Here is a 25,711-nt window from a genome sequence, read left to right on the forward strand (position 1 = left end):
TTATTCATTGCAAAGGGGGCAATTAGGGTATCCTGCTTGCTTTCTATTGGAAACATCTTGAGCAATCTGTGAGCAAAGACTGCATAACATTAAAACAATGGATGTTTTAGAGTTCTTTCCTCACTTAAGTTTTAAGATGGTAAATTTACTTGAGCTAACAATATTGTAAGACATGTAGCTTTATTGACTTTTAGTCGCAATCTGTACTTGCAAAGTTCCTGTTTGACACTATCTAATTTGCAGCAGCGATTTATCTACGTTTTGATTTAGTGATAGAATTCTCTCAAATTTTACATCAGTGACCAGATCACAAGGTCTATTAGGTGCACAAAATTAAAAATGAATGTTGCTGCTTTGAGTCAGCATGACCCAGACCACATTCAGGCTCGGGCTGAGAAGTGACAAATTTGTGTCAGTGAAGTGAACGTCTTATTCAGAGAGAATCTAGCCATCTCTCTTTGACATCTCAGGCTTTACCATTGCTGAATTCCACATCAACATCCAGGGGAATTGCTAATGACCAGTAAACTAGCTAGACCAACTATATAAGTACTGTGCTTACAAAAATAGTTCAAAAATGGGAATTCTGCAGCAAGTGTCTCACCTCTTGACTTTTCACAACCCTTTCACAAACACAAGAAGTGTGATGGAATACATCATAGTTGCTTGGAATTGTGCACCTTCACAATCGAGAGGTCAACATCATCCACCACCAAGCAATTCGCTGATCAGCACCTAATCCGTTGCCATAAATGTTTGCTCCCTCCACAACCGGCAGACAGTGGCAGCAATGGAAGTTGTCTTGAAAAGGCGCTTCAATTTGCCAAGCCTCTTTTGGCTTCTCCAACTTCTACTGTCCAAAGCACAGGTGCAATAGGCACATAGGAACAGCAGCACCTGTGCGTTCCTCTGCAAACCGCCTGCCATCCTTTTATGGAAATATTTCACCATTTCCTCACTGGGATTGGAACGCCCTACCCAACAGCTCTTCGGGTGTGCTTACACTATAGACCACAGCGGTTTCCCATCACTTTGTAGAGAGCAATTAAGCAGAATAAACCGTGGTTTTCCCACTGATGCTCAAGTTCCAGGAACAATAAAAAAAATAATTTAAACTGATACAAAAATGCAACAGTACAAGGAATACTGAGCAACCATATTAACACTTATTTACTTAAAAGGTGCAAAATATATTCTTGATACACAACATAAAACTCCAGTTATTTGTTTGAACCTTTCTAATTAATATGATTCTGTTTAATGCAAAATGATCAAAAAGATGGTTCATTTTTTAAAACGTGGAGGTAAGTTTTTAAGTTACGTTGGCAATTAGAACTATTAATTTCTTGTTAGAGACATGCACACAGAGCCTTTGTGTTATGTTGGTTAGGTTAAAATCTAGTGGCTACGAGATCCTGAGCCTCAAATTCAAAAGGTGTGAAAAGGTGGATGGTGTCAAGCTCCTTGCATGTTTTTGGAGCTGCACCCATCCAAGCTCATGGGGAGTACTTTACCACAGTCCTCACTTGTGCCTAGTAGATGGTGGACAGGCTTTGAGAAATCAAGAGGTGACTGATTGACTGCATTGCTCCTGGCCTCTAATATGCTTTTGCAGCCACTGTTTATGATATGCGATTTTATCAGTTGCGATTCTGATCAATGGTAACCCCCAAAACGCTGATAGTGGGATATTCCGAGATGGTAATTTCATTGAATGTCTTAGATTGTCTCTTATTGAAGTTGGTTATTCCGTGGCATTTATATGGTGTGATGTTACTTGCCTCTTGTCAGCCCAAACCTGAATATTGTCCAAGGCTTGTTGCCTTCGAACATGGACTGCCTCTGTATCTGAATATTGTGCAATCATCGGTAAACTTCCTCAATTCTAACTTTATGATGGAGGGAACGTCATTGATGAAGCAGCTGAAGATGGTTGGACCTAGGAACTAGGACCTGAGGAACTCCTGCAGTGAGGTCCTGATGACTGACCACCAACAACCACAACCATCTTCCTATGAACCAGGTATGAATCCAACCACTGGCGATTTTGCCCTGTAATTCCCATTGATTTCAGTTTTGCTACAGCTCCTTGATAACACACTCTGCAGTCTTGAAGTCTCACTTCACCACTGGAATTCAGCTCTTTGCTCTATCTTTGAATGAAGGTTGTAATAAAGTAAGGAGCTGAGTGGCTCTGGTGGAGCGCAAGCTGAGCATCACTGAGCAGATTATTGCTGATCAGATGCTGCCTGATAGTACTGTTGATGATGCCTTCGATCACTTTATTGATGATCAAGAATAGTTTAGATCAGAGTGGTGGTGGAAACGCACAGCAGGTCAGGCAACATCCGAGGAGCAGGAAAATCGATGTTTCAGGCAAAAGCCCTTCATCAGGAATCAAGAATAGACTGCTAGGGTGCCATATCCGATGGTAGAATTTGAATTCAACAAAAATCTTGTCTAATGATGACCATAAATCCATTGTCAATTGCTGGAAAAACCCATCTGGATCACTAATGTCCTTTAGGGAAGGAAGCTGTCGTCATTACCTGGTCTGGCCTACATGTGACTCCAGACCCACAACAATGTAGCTGACTCTTAACTGTCCACTGGGCAATAAATGCTGCCTAGCCAGTGATGCCCTCATCCTGTGAATGAATAAAGAAAAATAGACTGCTGGGACTGTAGTTAGTCAGGTAGATGTCAATGTTGTGGCACTTCTGGACCAGCTTGGCTTGGGGTGTGGCAAGTTCTAGAGCACAGGTTTTCCATATTATTGCTGGAATGTTGTCAGGGCTTGTAACCTTTGCATATCCAATGTCTCCAACCGTTTCCTTATATCATGTAGGGTAAATCAAATTGGCTGAAAACTGGCATCTGTGATTTTGAGGACTGCATTAGGAGGCCGAGTTGGGACATCCACTTATGGCTGAAGATTACTGTGAATGTTTCAGCTCTATCATTTGGACTGTTGTGCTCAGTTGTTTCATAATTGATGATGGGGACATATGTTGAGCCGATTCTCCTAGTGAATTGTCTAATTTTCCAACACAATCAACGACTGGATATGGCAGCCCTTAGATCTGATTAGTTGTGGGATCACTTAGCTCTGTCTATCACTTGCTTCTTGTGGTGTTTGGAATGCTAGTACACCCTTTTTGGTAGCAAGTTGATGCCTCATTTTTAATTTTGCCTGATGCTGCTTCTAGCATGTCCTCTATCACTCTCGATTGAACTAAGGTTGATTCCCTGGCTTGATGGTAATGGTTGAGTAGGGGAATATGCCAGGCCATGACATTGCAAATTGTGATGGACTGCAATTCTGTTGCTGTTGATGGCCCATAGCGCCTCATGGATGCCCAGTCTTGAGTTACTAGATCTGTTCAAAGTCTGTTCCATTTAGAACGGTGATGTGCCACATGACACTATAGAGGTTATTCTTAATGTGAAGGTGGGACTTTGTCTCCACAAGGACTATGCGATGGTCACTCTTACTGATACTGTCATGGACAGATGTGTTGGCAGCAGGCAAATGGGTAAGGATGCGGTCAAGTATGTTTTTCTATCTTGTTGGTTCCTCACCACCTGCTGCACACCCAGTCTAGCAGCTATGTCCTTTAGTAACTAACCTGCTGATGAATAGTACAGCTAGTGAGCCAATCTTGGCGGTGGACATGAAAATTCCCAATCCTGAGTGCATTTTGCCCCCTCAGTGTTTCATCCATGTGTTGCTCAACGTGGAGGAGGGCTGACTCAGCAGCTGAGGGAGGGGCGATCATGGTAATCGGCAGGAGGTTTCCTTGCACATGGTTAACCTGAAGCCATGAGACTTTAAGGAGTTCAGAATCAATGTTGAGAACCCTCATGGCAACTGTCTCCCAGCTGTATACCACTGTGCGGCCACTCTGTTGGGTTTGTCCTGCCTGTGGGATAGGACGTATCCAGAGATTTGGTGATAGTGGTGTCTGACACATCGACTGTACGGTGTGATTCCATGTCAGGCTGTTGCTTGACTAGTCTGTGAAACAGCTCTCCCTACTTTGGAACTAACCCCCAGATATTAGTAAGAAGGACATCAGAGGATTGACACAGCCAGTTTTACTGTTGTCATTTCTGGTGCCCAGTCAATCCCAGGTGGTCCATCTGGTTTCATGTCTATCTCAAAATGATTTAAATCATTAAGAATATGGGGGAAAAGAATGATGAGTAAAAATATTTGAAAACTTGTACGTATATATTTTAAAAATGCTAATACTTTAAATAGCAATATTGTATTTATGCAGACATATTTTTCCCTTTTATAAGTAGTTGTCAATGATTAAAGGTGCAAAACGTTTTAGTTTGCAATTACCTAAGTTGTTAATATTGTGAACAGATAACTGAAGCAACTTGACCACTGTTTGGACAGAACTGTACAAAATGGCTGGTGTATATGATACATTTTAAGGGTTCTGTTATAACTGATATCCACCATCATGAAATATAACTAGTGCCCTGGTCTGCAATATACCTGGCTGTCCATTGTGTGTGGGATGTGTAACTGTTAAAGATTGTTAATCTCAGGAGGTTAAAAAAAATTCTGAATTTTAATGAGTGGAATGGGCAACATAGTGAAAAACTAAGTGAACATATTCATTTTAATGAATACATTTTATGAAAAGGCAATTGCATAATAAAATTAAAGTTTTGGAAATTCCATTTCAAGTGCAAAGCTTGGCTTAATGTGGGTGCAAAAGAGGACACCGGTAAGTATAGTCAATTTACAACATGTCTGATTTTCAAGTTGTTTATTTCAACAACTGGATAATTGGAAGTAGTCTACTAGAAGGGGCAGGTCTCTCCTTCTGACTTGCTGCTGGGCACTTCTTCCAAGTATGTCTTTACATTGTCAGAGGAACCCTCGATCCTTATTGATGTTTGTAAAGGTTATGGTGGTTTTTTTCTTGTCAAAACTATTGTGCTCAGTTTAGGTCGCCATGCCACAAGGAATTCACTTGGCTGACTTCCATCTCTAGGATTGGACAACACATGCAGCCAGATTTTGAAGATAATAACAACTTAAAGTAAAGATAGCAATAACAAATTTGATTCCAAATCTTAAGTGGATCCATTGTGAGAAAAGTATTGTACTAAAGAAAGCAAATGAGTAAAATTGAACTTAATAACATAAACCTTTGCAAAGCCACATTATATTTAATATTGCTTGGATGACTTCAGTTTTCATGGATTATGTTAAATATATTTATTCGAGTTTTTTTAGTATACCTGAACAAAATAAATCATCTCACCTCTGCTTTCAAAGAGCAACCTTTTAGAATTTAATTTTAATTAATTAATTTTAAGTCCATGTTTCCTAGTTTTGGACTCACCTATTAGAGAAACCCTTTTCATGTCCATCTTGTTGAGACAATTCAAGATCTTATACACTTCAATCAAGTCATTCCCCCAGTCTTCTGAGAGCCAGTGGATGCAAGTCTAGTCTGTCCAATCTTTCCTCATAGGGGAACCCACTCATTTCAGGTATCAATCTAGTAAACAGGCTCTGAACCACCTCCAATTCATTCACATTCTTTCTTAAGTAAGAAGTCACATGACACCAGGTAATACTCCAACAGGTTTATTTCACTTATATCACTTCCCCTGATGAAGGAACAGTACTCTCAAAGCTTGTGATTTTCAATAAACCTGTTGAACTATATTCTGGTGTTTTATGACTTCTGACTTTGTCTACCCGGGTCCAACACTCTCATGTCCACATCATAGCATCCTTTCTTAAGGAAGGAGATGAAAACTGCATAAAGTATTTGAGATGTAATCTTCACTGTCCTGCATACCTGAAGCATGGCATCCTTTCTTTTAGGTCAATTCCTCTTAGTATCCTTCTTGATTTGTGCTATACCTGCAATAAACCTTTTGTGACTCATGCTATAGAATGCAAATATATCTCTGCACCTTGAAATCCTGCAGTTATTCTTCATTTAACTGATACCCTGCTTTTTCATTCTTCTCGCTAAAAAGAGCAACTTCACATTTTCCCACAGTATACTCTACCCACCAGACGTTTGGTCACTCACTCAATCTATTTACAGCAAACTTAAATTACCCTGTACCTACAGGATCAGAAGTATGCTGGTTGACCAAGTATTCTGGATAATCAAGAGGTCCACATAATCAATGTAAAACCACACACTAAATAATAGAAATGTGATGCAAGGGGTCCACACTTCACTGTTATAGTTTATTTACAGCACAATTCGCTTAAATAATAATGCAACTTTGCCTTAAATAAAACTGATAACACTGATATTGTGGTAGACTGCAATATTTGAGCAGAAATTGACGACTTTCACGTGGCCATTCGATTGAACAACATGTATATTACATTGAGGTAAATAAATTAAAAAGACTATGATAACTGGACAGAATAATACAGTAAACTCCTGGCATTTGAGGTTTATAATTTTTGCCAGTTTATTGAGAGTACTGGTTCGTGAGGTGCCAGTTAAAACAAAGTTTGCTCTATATCCATTGTTGATCTCCTTAAGTTTAACCACAACATTGTTTCCTACCTATCTTGGTATTGTCTGAGATTTTAGCAAAAATACCTTTGCTCCCCTCATTTAAAGCCATTGATTTAAATTGTAGAAAGTTGAGGCTTGAGTAGACTCCATTCATCTCATTCTGTCAATCACACAAGCACTTCCTTCTTTTGCACCAATGTGTGGGATTTGGATGTTGTCCATCCCTAGTTGCTCTTGTATTGATTGGCTCTCTTGGCCATTTCAGAGGGAAACTAAGTGTCAGCTATATAGTTGTGGATCTAGAGTTCATGTCCATCAATAGCAGATGTCCATCCCTATCGCACATTAATTAATCAATGACAATTGTTACACAGTCACCTTTAAGCTAATGTTTAAAAAAAATCTGATTAAATTCAAACTTTACCCTCTGCCCTCATGGGATTCTAATCCATGTCCCCAAGACTCAGATTATTGGTTCAGTGATGATACCATTATGCCATCACCTTATATTCTGTTCTCTGCCTGCCAGCCCATGTTCTATTCATGCTAATGTGCTACCTCTAAACCATGAGCTTTTATTTCCTGCAATAAACTTTAAGTGGCACTTTATTAAAATGCCTTCTGAAAATCTAACTACAGTATGTTTACAGGCTCCCCTTTGTTCAAAGTTCATGTAATTCCTTCCAACAAATTGGTTAAACACTATTTCCCTTTAACAACAATGTTGACTCTTATTGATCACCTTGACTTTCTAAGTGCACAGTTATAATTTCTTTAAGAATCAATGCTAACACTTTCCACAAAACAGACATCAAAGTAACTAGCCTATAGTCTCCTGTTTTCTGCCTCCCTCCTTTCTTGAAGAGCTGAGTTATATTTCCTAACTTCAAGTGTGATGCTACCTTCTTTGAATCAAGAGTATTTTAGAAAATTAACTCAACTGATGTACTGGCTTATTTCCTCCACCAGTTTTAAGACCTTAGTATGAAGTCCACCTGGAATCCCAGCTCCATCAGTTTGCTGAGTATAACTTAACTATCGCTCTTGCTCTCTTTCAAGTTTGGATTTAAAGCTATTACTGGATTTTTTTTTTGTATTTTCCATAGTGAAGATATAGAACTCCCCCCTTAGGTTCAAGATGAATCCTATTTGTTCTCGAAAGAGTGATTGAAGAAACGTGCCAAGATTGTCTTTCCAGGGAAAGCTCTGCCTGTAAGATTTCATTGAGAGCCATACACAATTAGTGACTTCATTGGACGTGAAGCCAGGACGTGACAGCAACAGGCTCTAGGACATTCCGTACTTTGTCTCTTTGTCTTCAATGATAACCCATTAGTCAAAGTCTTTTATTTTTCAGAAATCCAATCTCTGCCAAAAAAAATCTAATTTTTTTTCTCTTTTCCTGAAGCAAGGGAGAGATTCTTCCATATAACTGATTGTGTGTGTGTGTGTGTGTGTGTGTGTTAATCAGTTATTTCATATTTATTGAATAGCTTTTGGCTTGATAATAAATTGATACAATTAAGAAACTTGATTGATACATATTTTTCTTAAAAGCTGATATAGGTAAAGTGTTGGATTGATCATCTTGGTAACAGGAAGTATTTTTTATTTATTTTCTGTTGTGGCCTGCAAAATTGGTGGAGCCTCTGTCGTAACAAAACCTATTGGTAACCAATCGTTATACTCAGATTATTGGCTGATATCAGATAAGAGAAGTGAAAGATAATAAATGGAAATAACTGAAAATAAGAATCAAGTGGATATTCTGCCTCCAAGCTCCCTTTATTCATCAAGTGATAAGTGGTTAAAACAATCACCCAAACAATAAAGCCAAAGAATATCATTTTTGAATTGACATTTAAATACAATGGTGACAGATTAGGGGTAATTTGCAATAGTATGACAGTGCAAATTAGTTTCTCCTAGCACCAAGAATGATGCAAAAACAAAATATACAGCCTTAATCTGGAGTCAGAGACTAAACTAAAACCAGACTGAATCTAATTGTAATTCCTTTGATTCCTACATTGCTAGAATGGGACCCTCCACCATTTTGTTTTATTGTCAGATCAGGTTATACTGCACAAGATCAATATTGCTACGAGTTAATAATTATTTTGCAATGGCTCAGCAGTTGTAGATAACATTTATTGCAAAAATAAGCTTTAACAGACCAAAAAACATTTCTCATTTGAAACTTTCTTTCGTGCCTCTGAACTATAATATTGCACTCGTCTCCCGGTAAATGGAAAGCTAATTTAGATTAAAATGAACCTGCATACCAGAGAATTAAGTTTTAACATGAATTTTAAAAAAGAATTTAAAGTAGAAGCATAGTTCCTTCTTGCAGTTGGCTAGAGAATCACCAACAACAAGTGAAGAAGCAATATTCATCTCTTTGATTATTTTGTGGCTTGTACCATTTTAAATAAAGCATGGATGTGTTTACCATTACCCAAGAATTAAATCTTTTGGCTTCAAATAAATGCTCATTTCAAATCAATTCCACTTGTGCAAAAGAGAAGAAACAGGTACAGCAAATGATGAAAACAAAGGCAACCCAGCCCTTCAGTGTTTGTATTGGGCGTAACATTTAAGCCAATTTTTAAAATGAACTAATGCAAGACGGGATTTGAATTGACGCTTGTTTGCATGCCTAAATGTTGCATATTTCCTTTCAACATCCTTCAGAGATTCCTGCGTTTGTTTTACTTTCTTCTGGTGACCAATACGGACATCATTGCATGATCCCACAAGTAAACTACCAAGGCCATCAATGAAAAACTCTAGGAATGATACAAAATAACATTTCCTTATCAGTATCACTGCATTGTAGAAGAACAGTCAGATGTTGAAGTAATGACGAACAAGAAAAACATCTTATCCAAAGTGAAGTTCCAGAATATCTGTGCATCTAAAAATACTCATTTTACTCAACCTTACTGTCGATATTCTACACTTGAACCCACTTTGAGTGAAATAGAAGCCTTTATATTCTATGGAGAAAATTTAAATTTTAGATTGTATTTGTAACTTTCAATTCTACACTTAAACAGCTATTTATCATTCTATTTTGTAGATTTTTAAACCAATGAGTATATTTGCTAAATACTGCTGACAGAGCCTTTTCACTGCCTGAAACGGTTTTGCTAATTTAAAAGAAAACAGACCAATAACCACATTCCAGGTCAAGAGTGTGGTGCTGGTAAAGCACAACAGGTCAGGCAGCATCCAAGGAGCAGAAAAATCGACTTTTTGGGCGTAAATCCTGATGAAGGGATTATGCTCGAAATGTCGATTCTCCTGCTCCTTGGGTGCTGCCTGACCTGTTGTGCTTTTCCAGCAACACACTCTGGACTCTGATCTCCAGCATCTGCAGTCCTCACTTTTGCCTATTAAACATATTCACTGTGGTATTACATAGGATACAGGATATCTAATGTACAGAGATTTCCTGAGACCATTGAGTAGGTCAGTTGTAAAAATTGAAGCATGTGAAAAGAAAAGCATACTTGCTTGGATTAACAAAAAGGGAATAACAGAAATTACAGATACATTATTTTGACACTTGGACACCAGTGCAAATTTTGGAAATATCAGACTGGATGGGTTGGCAAATAGCTGGATTATTGAAAAAAGCTCAGGAAGTCAGAGACAAAAAAAGGAGGATAATTAAAGACAGGCCAATGCATGGTAGGGAAATTATTGAAATTCATTACCAGGTTCTAAATAACTTTCATTTAGAAATATATCCGTTGATCATCGACATAGATTTTTTAAAAGGTGAATGATATTCATCTAATTGATTTAATTCTTTGGTGAGGTTGGTCAGGGTAATGCAACAGATGTATATATGGCTATTCAGAAGACATTCAATAAAATGTCTCACAGGATCCTTATTGAATAAATGCATGTCTATGGAATTAAGAGGAAATTGATATTATCAATATAAAATTCACTCAGTGACAGGAAGCAAGAGCTGGTGGTAGATTAATGTTTTGGGAGGTCTTTAACAGAAATGCTCCCTGAGCGTTTGTTTTGGATTCATGACTCTTTTAAAAAATTATCTAGATTAGAACACTTGGAAAAGTAGTGGTCATCTTAAAAGGATAATTAACTTTCAGGATATATAGGTAGGATGGTGAAATGGGCTGAAAACCTCAATAGGTTTAACACAGAAAGATGTGAAATGATGTATTTTGGCGGGATTAGTAGGCAACGATGATAACTAGATGGCAAAAAGAGTGTTGATGAGTGGAAAGACATTTGTGCTCAGATAAATAAATTAGTAAGGATGGGAGGACAAGCTGATAAGATGGTTAACATGCAATTTGATTACTTAGCTTATAGATAGAGGAATATTCAAGCAGAAAAATTAATTCTGCAACTTCATAAACACTGGTTAGTTCTCTGATTGAATATTGCGGACAATTATGAGTACCAATTCAAGGCAAAAATAAAGACTTTAAAAAAGGTACAGAAGAAGACTATGAGTTTTTTTCTCTGGGAAAAGGAACTTCAGTTATGAGAAGAGATCAGGAAATTTGGGACTGTTATCCTTAGAACAGAGAAAGGTAAGAGGAGACTTGAGAGATGTTTTCAAGATTGAGAGTTCTGGCCAAGTAAGTAAAGGAAGATTATTCTCTTTGATGAGTGGACCAGCAATTAGATTTCTTGGATACAAATTATTAGGAAATCATTTAGAGGGGGTATTTATGTTTCAGTATTTTCCAAACCAAATGATGTTCCTGATCAATCTTCTTACTTCTAATGAAAGCGATTTTAGATTTGGCTACTTCTCTGTAACATTGTGAAGCCCCTGTTGATTTTCTCAAATACTCTAATGCATCATTGACTTTTTAAAATCATTCCCAAATATTCATTTAATATATTGATCTTTGAATCAACTATATTGTTACATGAAAAACTTTTATACCATAATATTGGTGTAAAACTATTCAGAGAATATATATGATAAAAAATGTCTGAATCAAAATTCACCAAATTAGCTGAAAATTTGGGGATATTTCTGTCCATTCTTGGTCAATAGGCAGGGAATCTTATGAATTATGCCTTAAGATGATTCTGTAGATCCATAGACAAACTTAATAAAAACCTGATTAAGAGAAAGTGAGGCTGGAGATCAGGGTTGAAAAGTGAGGTGCTGGAAAAGCGCAGCCAGTCAAGTAGCATCTGAGGACCAGGAGATCGAATGTTCTTCATCTGATGAAGAGCTCATGCTCGAAACATCGACTCTCCTGCTCCTCGGATGCTGCCTGACTGGCTGTGCTTTTCCAACACCACACTTTGAGAAAAGTCTGATTAACACAGCCAGGACTATGAGTGTAAACAAAAGGACATGAATGCAATTACCTGGGTGAGCTACCCTTGACAATCGTGGGTCAAATCCAACACTCCATACCTTTTGTGTCCTGGCCAGAAAGAAGTTCACCACAAGACTGGTGACTACACAGTGTGGAAACCCATCCAGTGCATGAAAACTGCCAAATTGGGAAAACAAGCAGTCTCCGTCATCATTTCCTTTCTCATACCACAGTTTAAATTGAAATCGACTGCCACTCACAGAGGCTCCAACCTATGGAAAATAATCTTAAAAATGGTACATATGCTATGAACTTTGTTTGAAAATAAAGTTAATTTAATTATAGCGTAGGTCCCACGGCCTGATAATGCATGTTTTATACTATTATTAAAGGTCCTTAACCATTTGAAACAAATAGGTTAGCATCTGCATTAAACAGCATACAAAATAATTTTATAAAACATGATAAGTATTGATACTATTCAATCACCCACATAAGTAAGTTCTGAGTTCCAAACAAAAACTGTGGTCTTTTTCAAAATCTTTGTTATTTATCAACATATTTCAGTTGTTTGAAAATTCACTGAGGAGTTTAAAACTTGAGTGTTGTTGAAAAATACACTTTTTGTTGAAGCTTTTAACTTTGCGCTCTTCGGAACAATTCACAAGGATGCCAATCTAAGGGAAAAACCAACATTTATATTACCTGAGTGGAAGTTGCTGATTGGTTAGCAAGTGGACTCTGATTCATGGAAGTGCTTTTATGGAGATTGCACCAATGAATGAAGCTTGGCAGTTAACTGTCTTAGTTTTAGACCAGTAGGTTGACCTTAATTGGTCAGTGCGTTGTTCTGAGAAATGTACCACTGACTGGCTGTCACCTATTTTGTTGTATTATAACAGGCATCCTTTCTTCTCAGTCCAAGGGGATGGCTATGGTCAGTCAGATGTTTGGGTCCAGTCAGGATTCAGGAATCCATGTCCTTTCAGTTCCGAGATAGGGTCAAGGTGAGTCCCATAGATCAAGTCATACCAGTCTGTTGGAGGTCTATAGAGACATCTGTCCAAGGGCTGGGCTAACCTGTTGGTTAACCTGGGTCTAACCTGGTAAGTCAATTCAGAACATGGGCCACGGTCAATCCTTTAGTATTAAGCAGTTAATATTGTAGATAATAACTTATAATTTTCTGGCTTAGTTGAAGTTAAATTCAATGGAATGAGAATGAGAAAACATATGAAGCCTGGTGATACTTAATGTTTAGAAGGGTCACTGGTTTTAAAGTGTTTCTGTGATTTGCTGAAGGAATGTATATTCTTGTTTAAGTCAAGCATTGTAACTCAGCAGGAATGGGCTGAACGATCACAGTACATCTGGAAAAGCTCATGTTTTAACATACAACATAGAACAGTGCAGCACAGTATTGGTACTTTGGCCTTTTATCCTCCTCTAAGATCAGACTAACCCAGGTACCCTTCATTGTACTATCTTCCATGTGCCTATCGAAGATTTGCTTAAAAGTCTCTAATGTATCTGTTTCTACTACCACTGCTGGCAGTGCATTTCATGCATCCACCACTCTCTGTGTAAAGAACATCTGCCATCTCCTCAATCTTCTTCCAATTACCTTAAAATTATGTCCCCTTGTGATAGCCATTTCTGCCCTGGCTTTCCACGCTATCTATGCCTCTCATCATCTTGTACACCTCTATCAAGTCATCTCTCATACTTCTTCACACCAGTGAGAAAAGCCCTAGCTCCCTCAACCTTTTTTCATAAGACATGCCCTCCAGATCAGTCGGCATCCTGGTAAATCTCCTCAGTACCCTCTCTAAAGTTTCCACATCCTTCCTATGATGAGGAAACCAGAACAGAACACAATATTCCAAGTGTGATCTAACCAGGTTTCTATACAGCTGCAGCATAACCTCATGGCTTTTGAACTCAATCCCCCTGCTAATGAAAGCTAACGCACCATTTGCCTTCATAACAATCCTATTAACTTGAATGGCAACTTTGAGGGATCTACATACATGGACACCAAGGTCCCATTGTTCCTTCACACTGCTGAGAATTCTATCTTTAAAAAAAGTGAATCACTTCACACTTTCCAGGTTGAACTCCATCTGCCACTTGTCAGTCCAGTCCTGCATCCTGTCAATGTCCAGTTGCAACCTGCAACAGCCCTCCACGCTATCTACCACTCTACCAACCTTCATGTCATCAGCAAATTTACTAATCCACCCTTCCACTTCCTCATCCAAGGCATTTATAAAAATCACAAAGAGCAGAGGTCCCAGAACCGATAGCTGCAGAACACCACTGGTCACCAAGCTCCAGGCCGAATACTTTCCACCTACTACCCCCCTCTGTCTTCTATGGGCCAGCCAATTCTGTATTCATTCAGCCAGAGGTCTCTGTATCCCATGCCTCTTTACTTTCTGAATAAGCCTACCATGGGGAACTTTATCAAATGCCTGCTAAAATCCATGTACCCTGTACATCACATCCACTGCTCTACCTCATCAATATGTTTATCACATCCTCAAAGAATTCAGTAAGGTTTGTGGGGTATGACCAGTCCCTCACACAGCCATGCTGACTATCTCTAATCAAACAATGGTCTTCCAAGTAATCATAAATCCTGTTTCTCAGAATTCTCTCCAATACTTTACCCACCACAGACATGAGACTGACTGGTCTGTAATTACCAGGATTATCCCTATTCCCTTTCTTGGACAAGAGAATAACATTTGCCACCCTCCAATTATCTGGCACTACTCAAGTGGACAGTGAGGAGGCAAAGATCATCACAAAGGCACAGCAATCTCTTCCCTCACTTCCTGTAGTAATTTGGCACAGGGGATTTAACTATCCTTATGATTTCCAAAATTTTCAGTACATTCTCCTTCTTAACATCAACCTGTTCGAGCATATCAGCCTGTTTCACACTGTCCTTACAAATGCCAAGGACTCTCTCAGTATTGAATACAGAAGCAAAGTATTAATTAAGAACCTGGGAGATTTCTAATGAAGAGCTTATGCTTGAAACATTGACTCTCCTGCTCCTTGGATACTGTCTGACTGGCTGTGCTTTTCCAGTCCCACACTTTTTGATTCATTAATAGCCTCCCCTACCTCCTTCAATTCCAAGTGCAAGTTTCCTCCACTATCCCTGATCAGTCCTGCCCTCACACAGGCCATCCTCTTGTTTCTCACCTAATGCCTTCGGGTTTTCCTTAGTCCTACCCACTAAAAGGTATTCATGCCCCCCTTCAAACTCTCCAAAGTCCATTAATCAGTTTTGTTTAAAATGGACACACTGAATTCAATGTGATAATGTAGACTATTTACGAGCTGAATTTGTGATGATCCTAGAATTGTGTTGTGTAAATATCATACGTAATTTAGATGATTAGATGACCTAAAAGTGGTGAACTGTGAGCAGAAGCTAAGCTGAGGTCAAAGATCATTAAAAGCAAGTGATAAACCATTTCTTTGTTAAAGGAGCAGTATCGTCACATCTCCCCCCCTTAAAAAAAATGAACCATCAATATCCAAAGATGGCTTCATTTTGAAACCCTTTAATCTTACATTGTTAGTACATCAAATTATATTACAGTCTGTTTTATTCCACCATTGAACACCTAGGTTTCTCACCCACATCCCAACAATACATCAGCAATCATGTTTTCATGTCCTGCTGCATACACAGTTTTCAAATTGAATGGCTGAAGCAACAATCTTCATCAAAACAGTCCAGAATTTTTGTTCTTAAATTTCACCACAAACATCAATGGGTAACGATCAGTGTACATGATTGTCTCAGACACATTACTGGTAACATAAACTTGGAAATGTTGTAACGCCAACACCAAGCTCAAAGCCTCCTTCTCAGCTGTCAAATAGTTCTGCCGATCAATGTTCAATTTCCTGGAGAAATATCTGATCAGTCTTTCTATCTCCTTGTTGTCTTCCTGTAAGAGCACAGCACCGACAACCACATCACTCACATCGATAGCCACCTTGAATGGCTTTGCATAATTAGGTGTGGCTAATACCGGGGCAGTGGTTAACACAGCTTTCAGGCTGTCAAATGCCTTCTGACAGTCCGCTGTCCACTGAAACCTTTTACCTTTCTTCAGTAATTCAGTGAGCAGCCACACTTCTAAAATTTGGTACAAATTTTTGATAAAATCCACTCAATCCCAGGAATCGTAGTACTCCTCTTTTTGTTGGTGGTATGGAAAACCCCCCAATAACATTTGTTTATGCATACTGTGGGGCCATTTGTCCATGTTCAATAACATGGTCCAGGAAGGTGACTTGGCTTTGGCAAATTCACTTTTAGTCAGGTTTATCACCAAGCCTGCCTCCCAAAGTTGATCAAATAATTCATATAAACGTTGCAAATGTTCCTTCTCTGTGTCACTAAAATTCAACAGGTCCTCAATATATATGACACTGTTGGGTAATCTGGAAATGACCTTATTGGTTAGTCTCTGAAATATGGCTGGGGTGTTTTTCACACCAAACTGCATGACTTTAAACTGATACAGTCCACTTGATATTACAAAAGCTGAAATTGTCTTCGCTCTTTCGGACAAGGTACCTGCCAGTATCCTCTGAGCAAGTCCAACTTAGAAATATAAGTTGCTTGTCCCACCTTTTCAACACAGTCTTCCAAGCGCTGAATCGGAAATGCATCAGTCTTTGTAACTGCATTGACTTTGCGATTGTCCAAACATAACCATTGGGTACCACCTGGCTTTGGCACCATTACTATGGGTGAGCTCCAGTCACTGTAACTCACTTCGATTATGTCATCTTGGAGCATGCGTTCAATCTCCTTTTGAACCTGTGTCAACTTTAGAGGGTTATGCCAAAAGAATGTTGCTTAATCAGAACAGCATTCCCTATATCTACATCATGCATAATTAGATTAATACCTCCCAGCTTATTTCCCTTTGCAATAGCAATAACTCTTTTAGATCATTTCAATTTTCCTCTGGAAGGTAACTCAATAATTTTTAAAAATCAATTATTGACAACTTCCTCATTGTCCAATTTAACTTGAGGAACCCCATTTCAAAATCCTCTGAACTTGATTTTCACTTTGTGTTGTAATCAATAACACAGTCTGCTTTCGCTCTCCTTCCCTGTCAAAATACCTTTTGAACATATTCACCATGAAACACTGTGAGATTTCTTTCAGTCTGGAGTCCTTATCAAATAGTTCACTTCACCCAATCTCCTTTCGACTTGATAAGGTCCACTAAACCTTGCTTTTAAAGGTTCACCTATCACTGGAAATAACACTAATGCTTTATCCCTGATAGCAAAATTATAAGATTTTGGTTTCTTGTCTACTTCCCATTTCACTGCAGGTTGTGATACTTGTACATCCTGTCCAGCCAACTCCCCAGCTTTATTTAATCGTTCCCTAAAATTTGACACATTGTCCAAATATGTGGTCTCCGAATTCTGACTTACCAATTTCTCCTTAATCAGTTTTAGCAGACCTCTCACTGAACTTGGTTGATTCATTTGGTGCATCTCTGATGGTAAAAAGTACAAACGGAATTTCCATATCACAATCATCGGGATAGTCTTGACTATAAACCCTCAACATGATCCTTAATGTCTGATGCCATCTTCCTTGCGTTCCCTCCGATTCTAGATGGTTTGCAGTAGATTTGAATTGTCCCTTGATCTGATTGTATCCCTGTGGGTAGTCCACATCTAGTGAAAAATTTGAGTAACTGCTCTACAATTCTTTTAGCTGTGATATTGTGTAATGGAATAGCCTCTAGAAATCTAGTGGACACATCTATTATTGTTAACAAATACTGATTCTTGCTTTTTGTTTTAGGTAGGGATTCTATACAATCAATTAAGACTCTTGTAAAAAGCTCCTCAAATTTAGGAATAGGTATTAATCGTGCTGGTTTTATTACTGCCTGTGGTTTTTCCAATTACCTGACAGGTATGACATGTCTGGCAAAATTTAATTACATCTTTGTGCAGCCCAGACCAGTAAAGATGTTTTTGTATTTTAGCTTGAGTTTTTCTTAGCTCTAAATGACCTCCTTTCTATAACCCACTGGCAATACAACTTGATGAACTTCTGCACATTTCTCTGTCTGAACATGTGGTTGTCTGCATTTCCTCATTAAGAAATCATTTTAAAATTAATAGGATTCAGGGATACATCTGGATTCTTTATCTGTGAATGCCTTTTGATACAACTGGTCTAGTTTATCATCATTCAGTTAATTTCTCCGAACTAAAAATACCTACTTTATCATCTGTCTGCACCTGGTTTGTCTCAATCATTTGATCAAACAGGGTCTCTGCTAACTCCACTTCAGCTTTCTTATCTAGACTCTTTGATCTCTCTCATTTCAACTGGTGCCTTTGTGACCTCGTTACCACACGTCAGGAAAAATCCCAGGATATGCTTCCTGTAATATCCTGAGTTGTCTGAGTTTCCACTGGCTTTTCAACCACAATAGGCAGCACTCCTACCCGTGAACCAGCAGTATCGTTAGTAAGGGCAAATTGTATTCCTGGAGTTGAGAGTTTGTCCAGTACTCTTACCACAATTTCTCCACTCTTCACTGGATACTCTAACCTCACTTTACATAATTGAGCACTTCTTGTCTCACCGTGAATTCCTGTTACTAGCATTTTTTTTCTGCCAATAGTCCTTCAGAGGTACATATCCCCTCATCTTTCAACATCAAAGATTGAAAGGTCCTGTATCTCTTAATATTGTAACCTCTTTACCTGATGCTCCTGGCCAGTGTCAGTAAACTTTACCTTCACAGGCATTTGGTTTTAGAAGATCTGGCACTTCCTCTTGAACCAACCTCTGACCAGGTTGTACATTCTGGTGCAGCTTTTTAGCCTCCACTGTCTCTCTGTTACAACTCCAACAAAATTCACTGGTTTATTCTATTTTTCTACATCTGGCTTCCCAGTACATTTCCTAACCCACCGACACTGTGATTTCACGTGGCCTACTTTATTGCGGTGAAAATTTTTTAACTTCTCTTCCCATTTCAAAGGTTTCCTTTTTACCCTTTGGGAAGTTATCCTTAGGATCGTAACTGAGATCTACTTTTCCCTTTCCACTCGAGGATTTCTCTTTTCCCCAATTTCTATCCCTCGAAGATTGAAACCGATGTTGGAAGCCAAACTTTGATTTATGAACCAACTCATAATCATCAGCTATTTCAGCTGGTAATCTTCTTGATTTAATTCCCTGCTCTTCCACATGAGTTCTCACTGCCTCATGAAGTGATATTTTGAACTCTTCCAAAATAATCATCTCTCTAAGATTGGCATAGGTTTACTCTATTTTGAATTCCCCATATCCACCTATCAAAATTACTTTGTTTGACTCTTTCAAATTAGATGTAAGCTTGACCAGGGTCCCTCCTTAGATTCCTGAAATGCTGTCTGTAGACTCCTGGCACAAGCTCAAATGCACTTCAGTTGGTTTTCTTCACATCCCCATACGGTCCAGACACCTCCTCTGATAGGAATACAAATCCCTCTCTCGCTCTACCAACAAATGTTGTTTCAATCAACAAAACCCACATGGTCACTGGCCACTGCACTTGTTTAGCCACCTTCTCAAATGAGATGAAAAAGGCTTCTACATCCTTCTCATCAAATTTAGGCAATGACTGGATATATTTAGCAGTTCTCTACCAGGACTTTGGCTCCCATGGGATTGGTCATCTCACTCTCTTCTTCTCTAAGCTGACCTTCAGCCTTCCTCTCCATCTGTCCAAGCTGACGTTCCTGTCTAAGTCATAATTCAAATGGTTTCATTTCTTTTGCCCTTTCATCTTCTTTTGCCTCTGACTTAAGCTGCTTAATTTCCAATTGAATCTTAGCCACATCTAGGGTGGCACGGTGGCACAGTGGTTAGCACTGCTGCCTCACAGCGCCAGAGACCTGGGTTCAATTCCCACCTCAGGTGACTGACTGTGTGGAGTTTGCACGTTCTCCCCATGTCTGCGTGGGTTTCCTCTGGGTGCTCCGGTTTCCTCCCACAGTCCAAAGATGTGCAGGTTAGGTGAATTGGCCATGCTAAATTGCACATAGTGTTAGGTAAGGGGTAAATGTAGGGGTATGGGTGGGTTGTGCTTCGGCGGGGCAGTGTGGACTTGTTGGGCCGAAGGGCCTGTTTCCCCACTGTAAGCAATCTAATCTAATCTAATCTAAAGATTCTGATGGTGTTTCCAGCAAATTTTAAATGTCTAACAATTGCTATAATTATCTCTCTTTTCCTCACAGAACGAGGTGGTTCCAACTCCAGTTTACCTGACACTTCCAGCAGCTTTTCCTCGGTCACTTTCTTCCACCCCCCAGAAAACTCTTCGAGACTGAAGGAGCCACTATTACAGTAAGCACTGTTTAATCTAACTGAATACAACAAACCACACTAACACCTACCACTTGCAGCCTTTGAGTCTAATAAGCCTAATCCCAAATTGGAACTACAGAACAAATCCTGCAAAGAGCCCCCAGTCTGTTATGGACCAGGCCAAACCCCCTCAAAACATTTTAAAAGCGTAGCCCAGACCCTAACTTTTCTAGTTGTTTTAAGCAGGTGTAGAGTGGATATTCCGGGAGGGATGCAGCTGTCCCAAGCACTCAGGCTTAAACAAAACAGAATTTATTTATACACAAACAAAAGAGAACAGAACATAGAATAACATAATGTATCTGAAAACACAACTGACTCTATGGCAACTTAATAATGCTGTTCCAAATCCTGGCAACATCCCCATAAACATCCCATGGGCAAAAAAAAGGTCAAATCAAACACAGGTTCATCCAGGAGAGATGTCAGAGAGAGAGAGAGGATCAGCATGGAGCTGTTTCTTTGACCAGCAGGTGTCAAAAACAGCCTGACTGCTAAAACCAAACAAACCAGAGACAAGCTGAACTGGGAGAACAGGCTACTCCCCTTTCATTATACAGCGTTTCAATTTTAACTGAAAGTCTTTTTCCTGAGGCAGAATCTATTAGTTATAATCAAATTGATCCTAAAACACCCACAAACTAGACACATTGGAGCCTTTGCCTTTATGACCCTCTCAATGAAAAACCAAGGAGAGATTAGCCTTGTCAGATCAGTAGTATCATCACATTGTTGATGAGGATTAGATGATGTGATCATTCTTGTTGAACCAGTCTTGGTGTTTCCTGGTTTTGTCATTAATGGTGTCCTCACAGCATGAGATGTCGTCAGCTCTTTCCAGATTTCCTCCACTCCTTTAAATGAACATTTTGGAGACTTTGGTGAAAGTATTGTTGGAAGTTTGCCAATCTGCTTGGTTCTTGAGGTTGCTCGATGTTGACCTTTTTTTGAACTATTTTGTCATTTTCAGCTGCTTGTAGTGGAGTTTGATGGACATTGAGGACCAGATAAGCCGGTGTCTGTCCAGCAATCACATACATGGTCATCACTTTAATCAAGGGGATCTCCTCTTTTTCTCAGGAGATCAGACAATGACATTGTGGATCATGTGCTAGTGCTTTGATCATGAATGCATCCAAAAAGTCTTGAACTTGTCTTTTCGGTGGAATGGTGTAATGGGGACTACCAGCTGGTGTTCCACACACTTGATGAGCAGGATCATCCCACTGGAATTGCAATTCCTAACTTCCTCCTTTCTGATGGTTGGGCATCCTTTCCAATCCTGGTGTTGAATTCTCCAAAAAGGAAGATAATTCTATCTTCCTTGGGGATGCTGGTGAGTATGATGCCCAGGGTGGAAGCCTACACCCTATTCTTTGGATTCATCCATAGCATTAAAGGTTGGAGCACAGGGACTCACAACCATTGCCTGTTGGTTCTTGGCAGATTGTAGATGGCGAGTCATGAGGTGATCATTGATGCCAACGGGGTGCTCTGGGAGTTGGGCTGACAAGTTTGTTCTTGACAGCAAATCCAAATCTATCTGTCTTGGGTTGATCGTTGAGTTTTTCTGTCCAGGAAAAGGTATAACCACTACTTTCTTCCCTCAGCTGCCCTTTGCCTACTCTTTGAGCATTCTGCAGGACAGTGATGTCAATGTTGAAGTGCCTGAGTTCATGTCCAACAAGGTCAATTCTTTGTTCTGGCCAACTGGTATACTCATTATCCATGATTGTTTGAACATTTCAGGTGTGAGAGTAAGTTTCACTTCAGTTTTATGACTGGAAGTAGATGAACCACTGGATCCAGTATTCCAGTCAGGTTGGTAACATGGTAGACTATTTGAGGGCACCTTTTCTAACCCCTTCACCATGTGGGCTGAGCAGATTGGATCCTGCAGAGTGCTGCTTAGTTGTGAAGAAAGCTCCTGTTTCTATTTGAAGAATGAAAAGACTGAGTCAGACCCTGCTGCCTATGTACTGGTCCAAAGATAGGGATTTCCAGCTCTCTCAGTCTTGTCCCTGTCACTTCTCATTGATCACTGCAGGGCTTGTGTTGTGTATGTGGGGTGACTGAAATCCTCTCGGTAGATGTCATGTGTGGGACATTTTTTAACATGGGAATGCTTTTTCCCATCAGCAGTCTCTTTGACACACCTTGACATTTCCACACTCTTGACTCTAATCTCCAGCATCTGCACTCCCGCGGGTTGAAGGGTCCTGAGGTGGATGATAAGGCGTTCTTCCTCCGCGCATCGGGTGGTGAGTGAGTGGCAGAGGAGGACGCCCATGACCTGCATGTCCTCGGCAAAATTAGGGCACATGGTATTGGGGGCAAGGTACTGACTTGGATTGAGAATTGGCTGACTGACAGTATGCAAAGAGTAGTGGTAAACGGGTCCCTTTTAGAATGACAGGCAGTGACCAGTGGGGTATGACAAAGTTTGGTGCTGGAACCGCAGCTGTTTACATTGTACATTAATGATATAGATCAAGGCATTCAAAGTAATATTAGCAAATTTGCTGATGACACAAAGCTGGAAGGCAGGGTGAAGTGTGAGGACGATGTTATGAGAATACAGGGTGACTTGGACAGGCTAAGTGAGTGGATGGATGCATGGCAGATGCGGTTTAATGTGGATAAATGTGTGGTTATCAACTTTGGCAAGAACAGGAAGGCAGATTACTTTCTAAATGGAGTCTAGGTAGGTAAAGGGGCAGTACAACGAGATCTAGGTGTTCTTGTACATTAGTCAATGCAAACAAGCATGCAGATACAGCAGGTAGTGAAGAAAGCTAATGGCATGCTGGCCTTCATAACAAGAGGAATTGAGGAAAGGAGCAAAGAAATCCTTCTGCAACTGTCCAGGGCCCTGGTGAGACCATACCTGGAGTATTGTGTGCAGGTTTAGTCTCCAAATTTGAGGAAGGATATCCTGGCTATTGAGGGAGTACAGCATAGGTTCACGAGGTCAATTCCTGGAATGGCGGGACTATCTTATGTTGAAAGATTGGAGAGACTGGGCTTGTATACACATGAGTTTAGAAGAATGAGAGGGGATCTGATCGAGATGTATACGATTATTAAAGGATTGGACACTCTGGAGGCAGGAAGCATGTTTCCACTGATGGGTGAGTCCAGAACCAGAGGACACAGTTTAAAAATAAGGGGTAGGCCATTTAGAACAGAGTTGAGGAGAAACTTCTTCACCCAGAGAATGGTGGGTGTATGGAATGCTCTGCCCCAGAAGGCTGTGGAGGCCAGGTCTCTGGATACTTTCAAGAAAGAGTTGGATAGAGCTCTTAAGGATAGTGGAATCAAGGGATATGGGGATAAGGCAGGAACAGGATACTGATTGAGGATGATCAACCATGATCATAATGAATGGTGGTGCTGGCTCAAAGGAATGAATGGCCTACTTCTGCACCTGTTGTCTATTGGCAGAGTGGGAGGGGGAGTTGAAATGTTTGGCCACGTGGCGGTGGGGTTGATTGGTGCGGGTGTCCTGGAGATGTTCTCTGAAGCGCTCTGCGAGAAGGCGTCCAGTCTCCCCAATGTATACAAGGCTGCATCGGGAGCAACGGATACAATAAGTAACATGCTGGAAGTGCAGGTGAAACTTTGATGAATGTGGAAGGCTCCTTTGGGGCCTTGGACAGAGGTGAGGGGAGATGTGGGCACAGGTTTTGCAATTCCTGCGTTGGCAGGGGAAGGTGCCGGGAGGGGAGGGTGGGCTGTTGGGGGGGCATGGACTTGACTTGATGAGGATATGGATTTCAGTAAAGCGTTTGATAAGTTCCCCATGGTAGGCTATTACAGAAAATATGAAGGCATGAGATTGAGGGTAATTTAGCAAATTGGATCAGAAATTGGCTAGCTGAAAGAAGACAGAGGGTGGTGGTTCATGGGAAATGTTTATCCTGGAGTTCAATTACTAGTGGGGTACTTCAAGGATCTGTTTTGGGGCCACTTTTGTTTGTCATTTCCATAATGATCTGGATGAGGGAGTAGAAGGATGGGTTAGTAAATTTGTGGATGACACTGAAGTCGGTGGAGTTGTGGACAGCGCGGAAGGATGTTGCAGGTTACAGAGGGACATAGATAAGCTGAAGAGTTGGGCTGAGAGGTGGCAAATTGAATTTAATGTGGAAAAGTGTCAGGTGATTCACTTTTGAAGGCGTAACAGGAATACAGAGTACTGGGCTAATGGTAAGATTCTTGGTAGTGTGGATGAGCAGAGACATTGTGGTGCAGGTTCGAAGGGCAGAATGGCCTACTCCTGCACCTATTGTCTATTGTCTATTGTGTCCATGTGCATAGGTTCCTGAAAGTTGCCACCCAGGATGACAGGGTTGTTAAGAAGGCATACGGTGTGTTACTTTTATTGGCTGAGGGATTGGGTTTCAGAACCATGAGATCATGCTGCAGCTCTGGTGTGGCCACACTTGGAGCATTACTTATAGTTCTGGTCGTTGCATTATAAGAAGGTTGTGGAAGCATTGGAAAGGGTGCAGAGAAGATTTACCAGGATGTTGCTTGGGATGGAGGGAAAGTCTTATGATGAAAAGCTGAGGGGCTTGAGGCTGTTTTCATTAGAGAGGAGAAGGTTGAGAGGTGACTTAATAGAGACATACAAGATGATCAGAAGATTAGATCGGGTGAACAGTGAGAGCCTTTTTTCCTCGGATACTTATGGCAGCGTGAAGGGACATAGCTTTATATTGAGGGGTGATAGACATAGGACAGATGTCAGAGGTAAGTTCTTTACTCAGAGAGTAGTAAGGGTGTGGAATGCCCTTCCTGCAACAGTAGTAGACTTGCCAACTTTAAGGGCATTTAAATGGTCATTGGATAGACATATGGATGATAATGGAATAGTGGGGGTTAGATGGGCTTCAGATTGGTTTCACAAGTCGGCGCAACATCGAGGGCCGAAGGGCATGTACTGCACTTATGAATTAATCAGGCATCTTTTCAATTCAAAGGCGGCACATATCTGCCATCACGTTACAAATCTTGGCTACAAGCAATCGTGAGCTTGTCATTGATTATGATAACTTTAGTCCACACTGGAAGAAGAAATGATCACAGTTGAACTTAAAGGTGACATCTGTAATTGCTCATTTTCAAGTACATTCCAAAGATCTCATGGCTGCATGAGACACTGAGCTGCTGCCCTCTGCTGGAAGATGTGAGAGCACCGGCTTCTCCTGCTCCTTGGATGCTGCCTGACCTGCTGCACTTTTCCAGCAACACATTTTTCGGCTCTGATCTCCAGCATCTGCAGTCCTCACTTTCTCTTACATTCAATGTTGTGTTTGGTTGGTTGAGTGGTGGGGCAGCAAGAAGGGAGTAGTCCTAGTCCAGTTAGAAGATCCCAATGTTGTTTCATGACATGGATTGTGCTGCATACATCTCTGCGTGGA

The 25,711-nt window shown here is 40.2% G+C and overlaps 1 protein-coding gene across 1 annotated transcript in view; it reads right to left on the reverse strand.

Moving 5' to 3' along the window:
- Positions 1–9,092: 9,092 nt before the first annotated feature.
- The window catches only part of LOC140465528 (beta-1,4 N-acetylgalactosaminyltransferase 2-like), a 36,827-nt gene continuing 20,208 nt past the window's right edge, over positions 9,093–25,711 (reverse strand). The window contains exons 9-10 of the mRNA XM_072561067.1: positions 11,898–12,120; positions 9,093–9,310 (exon numbers count right to left, since the gene is read on the reverse strand). Of these exons, the coding sequence (XP_072417168.1) occupies positions 9,093–9,310; positions 11,898–12,120 (441 nt within the window). The remainder of the gene's footprint in view (positions 9,311–11,897; positions 12,121–25,711) is intronic.

Source organism: Chiloscyllium punctatum, chromosome 42 (genome assembly GCF_047496795.1).
Source record: "Chiloscyllium punctatum isolate Juve2018m chromosome 42, sChiPun1.3, whole genome shotgun sequence".
Lineage (NCBI taxonomy): Eukaryota > Metazoa > Chordata > Chondrichthyes > Orectolobiformes > Hemiscylliidae > Chiloscyllium > Chiloscyllium punctatum.